This window comes from Corythoichthys intestinalis, chromosome 14, assembly GCF_030265065.1.
Source record: "Corythoichthys intestinalis isolate RoL2023-P3 chromosome 14, ASM3026506v1, whole genome shotgun sequence".
NCBI lineage: Eukaryota > Metazoa > Chordata > Actinopteri > Syngnathiformes > Syngnathidae > Corythoichthys > Corythoichthys intestinalis.
Window position 1 is genome coordinate 52,715,759 of NC_080408.1, and position 14,242 is coordinate 52,730,000.

The following is a 14,242-nucleotide window of genomic DNA, read 5'->3' on the forward strand; positions in this document are numbered from 1 at the left end:
TCCATGGTTTGGTACACTTTGCCGAAAATATCCTCCCCCGTCGTAGTCCCTTTCGGACTTTGGAGGGCTGCCAGCTCCTCGCACATCTCAAAGTTTGCACTAACTCCACGAATAAAAATGAGCAGCTGAGCGGTGTCCTGCACGTCTGTGCTCTCATCCAGTGCTAATGAAAAAAATTCAAATTCTTTCGTTTTCTGCTGCAGCTGGGCATATACATTACTTCCGCTTTCTTCAATGCGTCTGGTGATTGTACTCGCTGATAGACTCACAGCATTAAAGATATCTTTCTTTTCGGGACACACCTCCTCTGCAACAGCGTTCATGCATTTCTTGACAAACTCGCCATCAGTGAAAGGTTTACCGCTGCTTGCTATCAGTTGGGCAACCCGAAAGCTAGCCCGAACAGATGACTGGTTCAACTGAGCTTGGCGTACAAATGCACTCTGCTGAGCGAACAGTCCACTTTTTAGCTTTGCGAGTTTGTCTGCTCGCATTTGGCCTTGCAAGATATCCAACCTGTCTTTGTGACGGGACTCATAGTGTCGCCGCAGATTGTATTCTTTGAATACTGCCACCGCCTCTTGACAGATGAGACAGACAGCCTTTTCTTTGAATTGAACAAAAAAATAATCTTTTGTCTACTGCAGGTTAAATACCCTGCATTCTGAATCAATTTTTCTCTTACCTAATCTTTTCGCCATTATTCCACTCTATTTTTGAGAGGGGCGGGTTTAGGAATTTTTTTACTGAGGGTTGCCAGATAGGGACACAGACTGCAGAACGATGGAACAGAATGTCACGTTATATGGGTGTATATTAAGATAATTACGAACTAATAGTCAATAATGAAAATAGTTCATAACTAAGGAACATTTTATTGCAAAAGTCCAACTTTATTATCAAATATAAATACACATACATGGGGGAGAAATTTTTTTTTTTTTTTTTTTTTTTTTTTTTTTGTTCAGGGGGCCGCATCAAATGTGTAGGCGGGCCGTATCCGGCCCGCGGGCCGTAGTTTGGGGACCCCTGCTCATGAATATGATTTATTTTTTTGTCAACTTTATTAATATTTGTTATCTTGCCACATAACGGTTCTATTGATATCTCACATCTCCTTAGTGTTTTAATACCCTTTAATAACACTCAAACGTTTTGAAAGAGAGGAGACTAATTCTCTTAGCTTCTCATGTGGAATTCTTTCCCATTCTTGCTTGATGAACCGCATCAGTTGTTCAACAGTCTGGGGTTTCTCTGTCGTATTTTACGCTTCATAATGCGCCACACATGTTCAATGGGAGATAGGTCTGGACTGCAAGCGGGCCAGGGGAGAACCTGGACTCTTTTACTTCGAAGCCACGCTTTTATCACACGTGCAGAATGTGGCTTGGCATTATCTTGCTGAAATAAGCAGCAGTGTCCATGAAAAAGACGTCGCTTGGATGGCAGTATATTTTGCTCCAAAATCTGTATGTACTTTTCAGCATTTATGTTGCCTTCACAGAAATGTAAGTCACCCATGCCATGGGAACTAATGCACCCCCATACCATCACAGATGCTGGCTTTTGAACTTTGCGTTGATAACAGTCCGGATGGTCCGCTTCCTCTTTGGTCCGGAGGACACGACGTCCAGTGTTTCCAAAAACAATTAGAAAAGTGGACTCATCAGACCACAAAACAGTTTTCCATTGTGCATCAGTCTTTATCTGCCCAGATAGTCACTCTGGACAATGTAAGTGTAGCCTCCAGCGCCACAGTTAAAAACCTAGGAGTTTTATTTGACCCTGACTTATCGTTTAAAGCACACATTAAACAAACTTGTAGAACGGCTTTCTTTCACCTGCGCAACATTGCCAAAATTAGAAATATTTTATCTAAAAGCGATGCAGAAAAATTAATTCACGCGTTCGTTACATCGAGATTGGATTACTGTAACTCCCTACTTGCAGCTTGTCCTAAAAACTCTCTAAAAGGTCTTCAGCTAGTCCAAAACGCAGCAGCAAGACTTTTAACAGGAACCAATAGAAGAGAGCACATCACCCCTGTGCTCCAGGCACTTCACTGGCTTCCGGTCGAGTTTAGAATTAAATTTAAAATACTCCTTCTTACATTTAAGACCATTAATGGGTTGGGGCCATCTTATCTCACCGATGCTCTCGTTCCATACCGCCCCAACAGAACACTCCGATCTCAGAATGCAGGTCTACTGGTAGTTCCCAGGGTTTATAAAAGTACTGTCGGAGCTAGAGCCTTTAGCCACCAAGCCCCTGTTTTATGGAATCAGCTTCCAGCTAGTATTAAAGAAGCCGAGACAGTCTGCACATTTAAGATTAGATTAAAAACGTTCCTATTCGACAAAGCTTATGGTTAGGCTAGTTGAAGTCGGAGTAGACTCACAGTTTAGTTTAAGCTGCACTAGAAGCTATAATGCTGGGGGCAGTGCAGCCGCTGAGTTCTATCTCCTTTTCTTACTCTACCTACCACTTGTCTTACTTTATTTCTATTTTCCAATGTTAATATCTAGTTGTCTAGTCTCTTCATCACTAGTCACCCGGTGTCCCCTTTCCCCCCTCCCCTCTGGGGAGGGGCTATTTTTCAGCTGCAGCCTCCTGACTGTCCGGACCCCTGGCTGGATTGACGTCCTCGCTGCTACCCCCGTCTCATCTGACCAGAGGGACCTCTTCTTGCTCCTTTACTCCACTGTATTTTTACGGACTACAATTTCGCTTGCTAATTCCCATTAGCCGTTCTGGGGTTCCTGTCTATCCGTCCTGGGAGTGGATCTCTCCTGACTGTGGTACTCCCCAAGGTTTCTCATTTTTCTCCCAATTGACTCTGGAGTTTTTGGAGTTTTTCCTTGCCGGCATGGAGGGTCTTAAGGATAGGGGATACCCAGGACTTGAACTGTATCTATTCATCTTTGTTGCTTCATTTCTAATTGTGTATCATATTGCCTCTGTAAAGCCCTTTGAGACCTCTGTTGTGATTGAGGGCTATACAAATTGAATTGAATTGAATTGAATTGAATCAGTCCATTTTATATGAAAACCCGGCAGCGTTTCTGGATGCTGTTAATAAACGGCTTTTGCTTTGCATGGTAGTTTTAACTCGCACTTACTGATGTAGTGACGAACTGTATTTACTGACAGTGGTTTTCTGAAGTTTTCCTAAGCCCATTTGGTGATATCCTTTACACACTCATGTCGGTTTTTAAGGCAGTGCCGTCTGAGGGATCGAAGGTCACAGTCATTCAGTCTCAGTTTCCGGACGTGGCGCTTACGTACATTGATTTCACCAGATTCTCTGAACCTTTTGATGATATTATGGACCGTAGATGTTGAAATCCCTAAATTACTTGCCTTTTCCTTTGAGAAATGTTGTTCTTAATCTGTTCAACTATTTTCTCACGGAGTTGTGGACAAAGTGGTGAACCTCGCCCCATCCTTGCTTGAGAATGACTGAGCATGTTTGGGGAGGCTCCTTTTATGGTGCCCACCTGTTCCCAATTAGCCTGATCACATGTTGGATGTTCCAAATAGGTGTTTGATAAGCTTTTCTCAGCTTTCTCAGTATTTTTTGCCACCTTTCCCACCCAACTTCTACTGGACGTGTTGCAGCCATGAAATTGTAAGTTAATTATTATTTGGCAAAAAACAATTAAGTTTATCATTTTGAAAATTAAATATGTTGTCTTTGTAGTGTATTCAATTGAATATGGGTTGAGAATGATTTTCAAATCGTTGTATTTTGTTTTTATTTACATTTTACACAATTTCCAAACTTCAACCGAATCCGGTTTGTATGTGCGCTTGTCAGTGCACATCAGATTTGTTCCTGGAAATAATAAGCCCATTGATTAGTGATGTTGACTGAAAAACAGACTTCTTTGGACAGCTTTTTTACGGGGGAAAAGGCCATCTGCATGCCAGAAGAGGAGCCTACAACCAAGTCCCTTCTGCTTTATTTGTGGCAAAAAACTAGCAAACAAAGCAACAAAAACGAATGCACTGAGAGCATCATACCTCGTGGCGAACCATATAGCTAAAGCCATGAAATCTTTCACAATTGGATAAGAACTCATTACGCCTGCAACTAAGAATATTTCCCATCAAGTTTTAGGAAAGGCCACTGTTATGAAAGGTTGATTCAGCTTATAGTGAGTTACATTTATCCTGCACTTAATGTTCGTTTTTAGCCCCGTGATGTTATTTTATATTTACTGTAAATTTATGCCACCCTTTGCTAGTCCATGGGAAAAAAACGCGCATGTGACACCAGTCAGTGATGCAAGAAAGGTTGGGGACCACTGGGCTATAGTACAGGATAAAAATAACAGTTCAAAAAGATGAAGTGCTGAGAAAAAAAAAAAAATCTAAATCAGACATTGTAAGCAGTTACTCAAAATGTTACTCATTACTTTAGTATTGTTTCAACGAATATTTTTTTTTACATGCAGTTGAGTTAATTTTTGGATGACTGTCGTACTTTTACTTTTGAGTTATATTATTTGCAAGTAATGCTACTCCTACTTCAGTAAAATTTTTGGCTGCTTTACCCCCCTTTGATTTATATACTGTAAAATTGACTGACAATTACAAAACAAAATTTAACGAGTAAAAGACGCACCAACCCACCTTTTCTGCAAAGCTGAGCTTTCCAGCTCGGATCAACATAATTCTGCGACTCATGTTGATGTTTAAGTTCTGCAGCAGTCTAAAGTCACTTTCCCGGCCATAGTGTGCATACAGGACAGCTCCCTGGATGAACCAAAAATACATACAGTATTATTATTACTACTATGGTATCACATTCAGTTTTTGTTTTTTACCACATACATTATAGTAACTTTCAATTTATAGTTAGTTGATTACCTCCACATTTCCATTGGCACTATAGGACAGAAATCCCTCTGGATGCTCTTCGGTGCTATTCTTGAAAATAATTTTGTTGAAGCCAGAACGTGGCCGATCCTGAACCTTGATAAAGTGCTCGTCGGACCAGGTTTTTAAGCCATACTTTTTAAACGTCTTGATGATCTTGTCTGCTAAAGCATCATCACCTGGTGAACCAGCCCGATGGTTGACCTTTGAAAAATCACTAAAAAATAAAAAACATAATTATCAAATTGAGACAGTGGGAAATATATGTACAGTGTATCACAAAAGTGAGTACACCCATCGCATTTCTGCAGATATTTAAGAACAGCTGTGGTCAAAAGTTTACATACTCTTGTGAAGAACATAATGTCATGGCTCTCGAGTTTCCAGTTATTTCTACAACTCTGATTTTTCTCCGATAGAGTGATTGGAACAGATACTTCTTTGTCACAAAAAACGTTCATGAAGTTTGGTTCTTTTATGACTTTATTATGTGTGAACAGAAAAAGTGATCAAATCTGCTGGGTCAAAAATATACATACAGCAACACGAATTAACAATTTCTTGTGAGTGATTATTTACTTGAACAATCAATGACTTGAACAAGTCAGGAAAGTCACTTGGAGCCATTTCAAAGCAGCTGCAGGTCCCAAGAGCAACAGTGCAAACAATTGTTTGTAAATATAAAGTGCATGGCACTGTTTTGTCACTGCCACGATCAGGAAGAAAACGCAAGCTATCAACTGCTGCTGAGAGAAAATTGGTCAGGAAGGTGAAGATTCAACCGAGAATCACCAAAAATCAGATCTGCCAAGAATTAGAAGCTGCTGGAACACAGGTGTCAGTGTCCACAGTCAAGCGTGTTTTGCATCTCCATGGACTGAGAGGCTGCCGTGCAAGAAGGAAGCCCTTGCTCCAAAAGCGGCACCTTAAGGCTCGACTGAAGTTTGCTACTGATCACATGGACAAAGATAAGACCTTCTGGAGGAAAGTTCTGTGGTCAGACAAAACAAAAATCGAGCTGTTTGGCCACAATGCCCAGCAATATGTTTGGAGGAGAAAAGGTGAGGCCTTTAACCCCAAGTACACCATGCCTACCGTCAAGCACGGTGGTGGTAGTATTATGCTATGGGGCTGTTTTGCTGCCAATGGAACTGGTGCTTTACAGAGAGTAAATGGGATAATGAAGAAGGAGGATTACCTTCAAATTCTTCAAGATAACCTAACGTCATCAGCCCGAAGATTGGGTCTTGGGCGCAGTTGGGTGTTCCAACAGGACAATGACCCCAAACACACATCAAAAGTGGTAATGGAATGGCTCGAATGGCCTTCCCAAAGTCCTGACTTAAACCCCATTGAGAACTTGTGGACAGTGCTGAAGAAACAAGTCCATGTCAGAAAGCCATCAAATTTAACTGAACTGCACCAATTCTGTCAAGAGGAGTGGTCAAAGATTCAACCAGAAGCTTGTGGATGGCTACCAAAAACGCCGAATTGAAGTGAAAATGGCCAAGGGACATGTTACCAAATATTAGCGCTGCTGTATGTATATTTTTGACCCAGCAGATTTGATCACTTTTTTCTGTTCACCCATAATAAAGTCATAAAAGAACCAAACTTCATGAATGTTTTTTGTGACAAAGTATCTGTTCCAATCACTCTATCAGAGAAAAATCAGAGTTGTAGAAATAACTGGAAACTCAAGAGAGCCATGACATTATATTCTTCACAAGTGTATGTAAACTTTTGACCACAACTGTATATCTTTTCATGGGACAACACTGACAAAATGACACTTTGACACAACGACAAGTAGTCTGTGTGCAGCTTACAGGGTGACCCAAAAAAAGTTTACACTCAGTTGACTGCTTGTTTAAAAGCCATTTGCCACGTTTACATGGAGCCAAATATTCCAATTACAATCGGAATATTCCAATTACAATCGGAATATTTGTTCAAACCGAATAAATGTGTTCCATATAAACACCTCATTCGGAATGAACAGGCCCAAACCGAATGGAATTTCATTCCGATTCACAGGGGTGGAATATTCCTTTTCCCAAACCGATTAGAAGTAAAATTATATCATGTAAACAGGGAAGCGGAATGGTGTCTGGTTGCGTTCTTTCTGCGCATGCTCCGTACTGACGTGGTGACGTCACTTGGTGACGTAAGTAACGTCACTTGCAACATGGCTTCCAAGCACACGCACAGCGCACCCACACAACTTTTTAAATGAACGGCGTATCATTCTGAAGTTTTGTTTCCACTCGAAAAGTTAAAACAGCAGCTGATCTGACGATCGATCTTCATGTTTTGCAACGTGACGCTTTGTTTTGATTAATCTGCGCATGTCAGACGGCAGTTGTCAAACGTCCTTTCGGAATAAAGGCAGTCACATGTAAACGCTGGATCGGAATAGATGAAGTGACATGTAAACAGCTGATATGAAATTTCCATTCGGAATGATTTGAATCGGTATGAATAAAAGTCAGCATGTAAACGTGGCTATTGAAACATATCTAAATAGGTTGTCATGCTTAAGTGATTCATTAAGGTCACTCAATGCAGCTGGTAATCTCTCGTCTCTACAATTCCTGTGCTTCTGCTGAAAATGAAGAAAACTTTAGCTGTACCTGAATTGCTGCGTGCCGGTCTGACACCTACTGAGATTGCAGCAAATCTGAGAATATCCAGATGTGCAGTCTACAAAGTTAAAAAGAAGCTTAAAGATACTGGAACAGCCTCACGAAAACCTGGGTCTGGAAGTGCCGATCTGTGCGGACCAAAAAGTTGATTGACAAGGTGATATGTGGCCACCCCAGAGTCCAGATCTCAATCCCCTGGATTATAGCATATGGGCAACTGTGGAGGACAGTGCCTGTAAGAAGCCACAAACTTCTGTGGCAGCCTTGGAGAGGTCCATTGTTAGATCTTGGGAAAAGATGACAGCATCCTACATAAAGAAGACCTGTCAAGCGTTCCGCAGGCGCCTGGAGGCTGTTGTGACACTTAAGGGAGGACACATTGAAAAATAGAGTGTACTGTACATGTTCTTTACAATAATGTATAATTTGTGATTAGATTCTAATTCTAAGATGAATAAACATGGCATTTAAGTTGTATTATGGCAGTGTAAACTTTTTTTTGGGTCACCCTGTATATAACAGAGTTCATTTATTTTCCTCTCAAAATAACTCCAAATTTAGCCATTAATATCTAAACCCCTGGCAACAAAAGTGAGTACACCCCTTTGAAAAAAAACATATCCCTAAATGTCCAAATTGAGTGCTGCTTGTCATTTTCCCTCCAAAATGTCATGTGACTCATTACAGTAGTGCTGTCAGCATTGCTGCAGAGATTGAAGAGGTGGGGTGTCAGCCTGTCAGTGACCAGACCATACGCCGCACTCTACATCAAATTAGTGTCACCCCAGGAGGAAGCCTCTTCTGAGGACGGTACACAAGAAAGCCTGCCCGCCTCATCAAACCATAGGACATGGTTCCAGTAATCCATGTGCTTTGTTGACATGTCTTCAGCAAACTGTTTATATTAAAAACTGCTGTATTTTAAGCCAAAAGAACTGTTGTGTTTGATAGAACAATATGTCTATATGCTGCCATAGCAGATTCATGACGCATTAAGCCCATAAACTATTTTTAATTTGTCCATTTTACTCTGGAAACCCCCATTTACAGACGTCGCGCAACCGCTTTCGTTTCAACCCAGCTATAAAACGAAGGTAGTTAATTATATTTATTATTCAAAATGTCTGTCATTTTTATCTTAGAATTATTAATTGATGTCTAATATTCCGTTTTTAAAAAAAAACTTTTTCACTTGCATATTTTAAACTTTTACACAAATTACATCACAATGAAAAAAAATGGTGTCTGTAAAAAAGTCACGGATATCTAGCTCATAACTATCGCTTAATTGTATTTTTTTTTGTTTTTTTTTGTTACTGTCGCATTTTCTCTGATATGTTCGATGATAAATAATCGATTGAAACAAAGAAAAAGAAAAAAAAAACGTTTAAAAGGGTAAATGTATGAAGAAGAAAATCTCGACCAATCCTTGGTGTCTGCGATTTCTGCATCGCAACCCATGTTTCACCCATAAAATCCCCCAAAAATCCAGTTGTGGCCATTCACAGCTGTGTCTTGACACTCAGTGACATGCTACATAGAGATTTTGGATCGAAACAAGGTAAGTACGCGATAATATCTCGTTAAAGTCATGGCGTCTTTAATTCTGCTCACGCGTGCTCTCACCTCCAGTTAGGGTTTTGCTGTTTAATTTTTTTTTTTAAATGCCATCCTGTTTAAAAATTTTCTTCCCCCAAAAAACTGAGATTTTAAGCTTTCCAATGATGTATCACACATGCATATCGGACAATTTTGAAAGTTGGTCAAATTGGGGGTCTCAGAGCGGAACTTCAAGTCATCTGAGTGTTTCCGCTATATCTTCTTTAGGCAAACTGGTGTATTTTGTCTTACGACATTTTTTATATTTACTATAGCTGTGCACGAGGAATGTATGGGATTTACATTTACCGGAAGGCCGTTTGGAAGTTTGATGAAGTCAGTTTCTGAGCAAATGCATTCTTGACATCATTCCAGGCCATGATAGGAGCGGCTCCGGTATCTGGGATGAAAGGCTCGTCATACCCTTGCGTGGAGGCTTCTTCACAGCTGTAAGCCAAATCTTTTTTGCGATGAACCAAGTAGCCAATCAAGTACCCTGAAAGAACCAGATGTTGCATGTGATTAAAAATGTTCCTGCATCACCAAACAACCAGATAAAAAATTGCACACTCAGAAGATTTGAAAACCTCATTCAGTCCAGCTTAGCATACATATTAAGAATGTCCAAATCACATGATCGGAAATCAGGCCAATCGTGCCATTTTTCAGAAGTTCATAATCAGATGGAAAAGAAGGGTTTTTAATTTAAAAACTATTTGATTTCATGCTCGTACAGCCTCTCACCCTCCCTCCTGCTGTTTTTCTTGCTCAACCATGCGGTTGTTGTTTGTACTTAAAGTTACCAATGATTGACAGGTTTGTAGTTTTCATCTATCGAGAGAAGGCTTGGTAGCTCTATGATTAAAGGCTTCGATGTGTCAATTGTCATTTAGTTTGTTACACACCAGTCTATGGCAACTCATTCAAGTGGGATGCTGTTCTCTGCAGCGTGAGCGTCAGAGTGACTGGACTCACTCAATGAAGCATTTAATAAAGACAAGCATTTTTCTACGTTATTCTTGTTGAAAAAGAATTCATATTATGAAGGTGGCACAGTGGGACAGTGGTTAGCACGTCCACCTCACAGATCTGTGCGCCTATATTTTTTGTTGGTGCACCTGAAGAAAAAAAATTAGGTGCAACCTATGCAAAAAGTAAGTGTGGAGCCTTGGCAATTTACACCACAATGTTAATTTTTTCCAAAATCATCTAGGCCTAATTATTTTTTTTTTTTAGTTTTTAAGGGCTGAAACGTAACAAAATAATCCAGAAGAAAATGGCACTGCCAAAAAATTTACTGTATACGTTTTATTTACAGGTATATATTCTCCGGAATATAACAGCCCCGGAAAAAGCGGAAGGGGAAGTACTGTAAAAAGTACAAAAGCAAAAAAACCTTTTTTTCAGTATCGGATCGGGACTCGGTATTGGCAGATTCTAGGAGAATGGAAGTCTAAGGCTAGGTTCATACTACAGGTCTTAATGCACAAATCCGATTTTTTGCCATATCTGTTTTTTTTGGCGTGCCCGTTCAGACTGCCTTTGTCCACTGAGACCGTTAAAGTATCACGCATGCGCACTAATTCGCAGTCCGAGATGCGTTCAGCAAAGAGACCCGCATGCGCAGAAGCATCAAAACAAATTACACATGCTAGCTGTGTGTCATTCCAGAGTGATCATATTTTGATTTCCAAAAAGAGGACACAAATAACAGACATCAAGAATCCCTGTTTAGTCTAATACAGTATTCAAAGTTTATATGGACTGACAGAACGCATATACGCACACACATAAGCCTTGACGTGTGAGCGTGAAATGACGTGGGTGCGTCAGTTTGCCCCGACGCCGTCATGTGTGCAATAATTAAATATTGCTCATTCGGCGCACAGAATCAAAATCGAAAATTGTAAGGCTTATTCTTTTCTTCATTTTATTTTTTTATGACTGTGGTCAAGCCCGTTTCGTGCTTAAAAGCAGGGTTCAAGCTAGGCGCTAATGCCTCCATGGCTGCCGTCCTCCGCGCCTCTTGCTCTTTGCTGACATAACTGCTGCATGAATTTGATTTGGAGTCTTGACAGTTCAGACCGCCAGTCACGTTCTGAAAAAATGTGGCCCAGATCAGATTTGTACCACATACGAAAGTGACTCAGATCAGATTTGAAATGGACCACTTCTATGCGACTTGTCTCGTTCAGACCGTCAAGTTAATGCCTGACTCGATTCGGAAAAACACGAAAAAATCAGATTCGTGCATTATGACCTGTAGTATGAACCTAGCCTAAGTGTTGGTCTGAAGAGTTTTAATGTTTCACATTGAGAGTCTGACATACTCCCATTGTGATCATTTAACATACCTCGTTAATGATGACATAGCAGCGAACAGGAAAGGGTTATGGGGGAACAGAAGAAAAGAAAATAAACAAGAAAAGAAAGGAAAGAAAAACATGACAAAATGAAATACATTGAACGCCTACACTAAAATATGAGTGGTGGTGCTATCATCAACTAGATGTATTTCTGGTTGACACCATGTGGGGGGCCTGTTGACCAGGGGGAAAAAAAAGGGGGGGGGAGTCTATAGGATAAGTGATTGGGAGGGGTGGAATGTACACAAATCAGCTCTACGCCCAACGCTGTCCCATCGCCAATCCCAGCACTGGGGCCCTCCAATCGAGCGCGCCCAATCACGTCCAGCCGCTCGCGAGCCCCACCAAACACGCGACAGCCACGCAGACGGGCGGAGACGCCGCGCCACCCTAGGCCCACAGCCCCCACCCAGGCAGCCTGGGGGGGTTAAGCACAGCCCATCTCTCCACCCGCAGCCCAGCAAAGATGCCATCGTCACCCCCCAGCCAACCCCCCCCCCCCCCCCCCCGGGATCCAGGGTTGTCTCCCGGGCCACCCGCGCCCCTGTCAACCGGCCTTTAGGAATGCGAAGAGGGGACGCACCACCAACCCTACGTCCACTCGGCCCACGAGCCACAGCCACAGACCCCCAACCGGCACGCCACGGGACCCCCAATGGCCCACCAGGGCAGGGCAGGGTCACCCGCTGGAGCAGGCGACATCGAGCCGACACACTGGCGTCCAGCCAGCGACCCGCGATGGAGCGCAGGGCAGATAACCAGGCAGAGTAGAGAGGGGAAGGCGGAAGCAGGAGAATGGCGAGGAGCCACCGCAGGGCGACGCGAGATCGGTGCCCCGACCTTCTCCCACTCCCGCGGCCGGCAGTCCAGGCAGAGGGGAGGCCGCGCTCCGGGAGCCATGCCATCGACAAAAAGTGTGGGACCCACCTACCAGCCTATTACTGTGGCTGCCAGGTCCCCGGCTAGCAGCCATTACCCAGCACCGTGATGGGATTGTGTGGGGAGGGTAGTGCAAGGTATGCATTAAAATAGGAAAACTTGGCTTGGGGCAGTGGTACCGCTGCATGGAATTTCTACCCAGCATCCCCTCCCACCGCCCTTTGCCGGCGCTTCCCCTTGGAGTATGATATGTGTGGTGTGTTAAAAAAAGGTGTGGGAATGGCTGGACCTGCCGTAAGGAGGTAACCATGATGTCACCCTCCCCCAACAGTTCCCAGCCATCCCACAACCTCAGTGTGTAATGCATTTAAATCAAGGGGGAGCCAGGCGGGGACTGTATGGCCCCGTCCCAACTCTCCCAGGAGGAATGAATGAGTATGTAGATGCCAGGGTGAAAGATATTTACAGTGCAAAGTGAGGAGTGCGTGAATTAAGATGCAGGCTCCAGCAGGCGTGGCACTGTCCGGTATCGGGAGATTCTCAAAATCAGGTGACTTGGGTGCAAAAATATGTGATCAGGATATCCATAATACATATATCATTTTAGTCAAAAAGCCAAATACCTCAGTGAAGAAAGACAGCACGATTGACCGATTTGATTAGGATGTAAGAGACAGTACTGTATATGAATCTTGCATATTTCTGATCACATACCAACTGATGGGGAAAACGTGAACATGAAACAGCATGACTACGACAAATGGAAAAACAGTTTTCTCCAGTCACCAATCTCTACTTACCGATGAGAAAGATGAGGAGGATTTTAGCTACCATAAAGCAAAGGTTCTTGGATGTCCGTCCTAATTTTGAAATCATATGGGATTTGTGCTTGGAGTTATGATTCAAGTGAATTCCCACTCCATTTCCTCCAACTTCTTCATCCATGTCCGATGACAGCTTCATCTCCACGTGACTGTTGTCACCTTCCATGCTCTGGGTCAAGTTAAAACGTGTGTACGAATGTGGCTCTCCATTGAACTGCAAGAAATGAAAGAGAACTTCATTATAACCATCTGGTACATTGAAAGTACTGAAACTAAAAATATTTAAGCAAAAATTTAAATTATTATATTATGACTTGTTTATATTTCATGTTAAAAATCTTGTAAATTTGATTTGTAATGAATTATTATTTATTTATTTATATTACTATTTTATTTCTGATATCCTAGAGCAGGGATCAGCAACTCCTTGATGCTCAGTTTTTAAAAATAAAAAGGAGTATTTCATTAAAATGTACACTGGTACCTCTACTTACGAAAGTCTCTACATACAGAATTTTCAGGTTATGACACACCTCAACTGGAAAATCTTGCCTCTTGTTAGAAATAACTTTCAGGATACAAAAGGCAAAAATACAGTATGGGCTGCTCCTCGCTTAATGTAACTATGGGTGCTCTGCCATTGGCCAATGCCTAGTATCTTCCTGGAATCCAATTGGTAAGAACCAAGAGACCTCGACTGTATGTGTATTTGTGTATCCCAGTGTCCTCCTCATTCGCCCCTCGTGTTGCGACAGCTTTATATGAGTGTTTTCACTTTTATTACCTTGGTCTTTCCAAGGGAAAGAACAAGGTAATGCTGTTCTGCAACTTTATCGTACTTATTACCTGGGTCTTTCCTTTGGAAAGGCCAAGGTAATGCTGTTGTGCAACTTTATTATTCTTATTACCTTGGTCTTTCCAAAGGAAAGAACAAGGTTATGTTATTCTACAACTTTATTATTACCTGGGTCTTTCCTTTGGAAAGGCCAAGGTAATGCTGTTGTGCAACTTTATTATACTTATTACCTTGGTCTTTCTGAAAGAAAGA

At 41.9% G+C, this 14,242-nt stretch overlaps 1 protein-coding gene across 1 annotated transcript in view; it reads right to left on the reverse strand.

Annotated features, from left to right (window-relative positions):
- tfr1a (transferrin receptor 1a) overlaps nucleotides 1-14,242 on the reverse strand; it is a 149,769-nt gene that overhangs the window by 51,574 nt on the left and 83,953 nt on the right. Inside the window, exons 3-6 of the mRNA XM_057857109.1 lie at nucleotides 13,171-13,408; nucleotides 9,435-9,621; nucleotides 4,873-5,098; nucleotides 4,636-4,758 (exon numbers count right to left, since the gene is read on the reverse strand). Of these exons, the coding sequence (XP_057713092.1) occupies nucleotides 4,636-4,758; nucleotides 4,873-5,098; nucleotides 9,435-9,621; nucleotides 13,171-13,408 (774 nt within the window). The remainder of the gene's footprint in view (nucleotides 1-4,635; nucleotides 4,759-4,872; nucleotides 5,099-9,434; nucleotides 9,622-13,170; nucleotides 13,409-14,242) is intronic.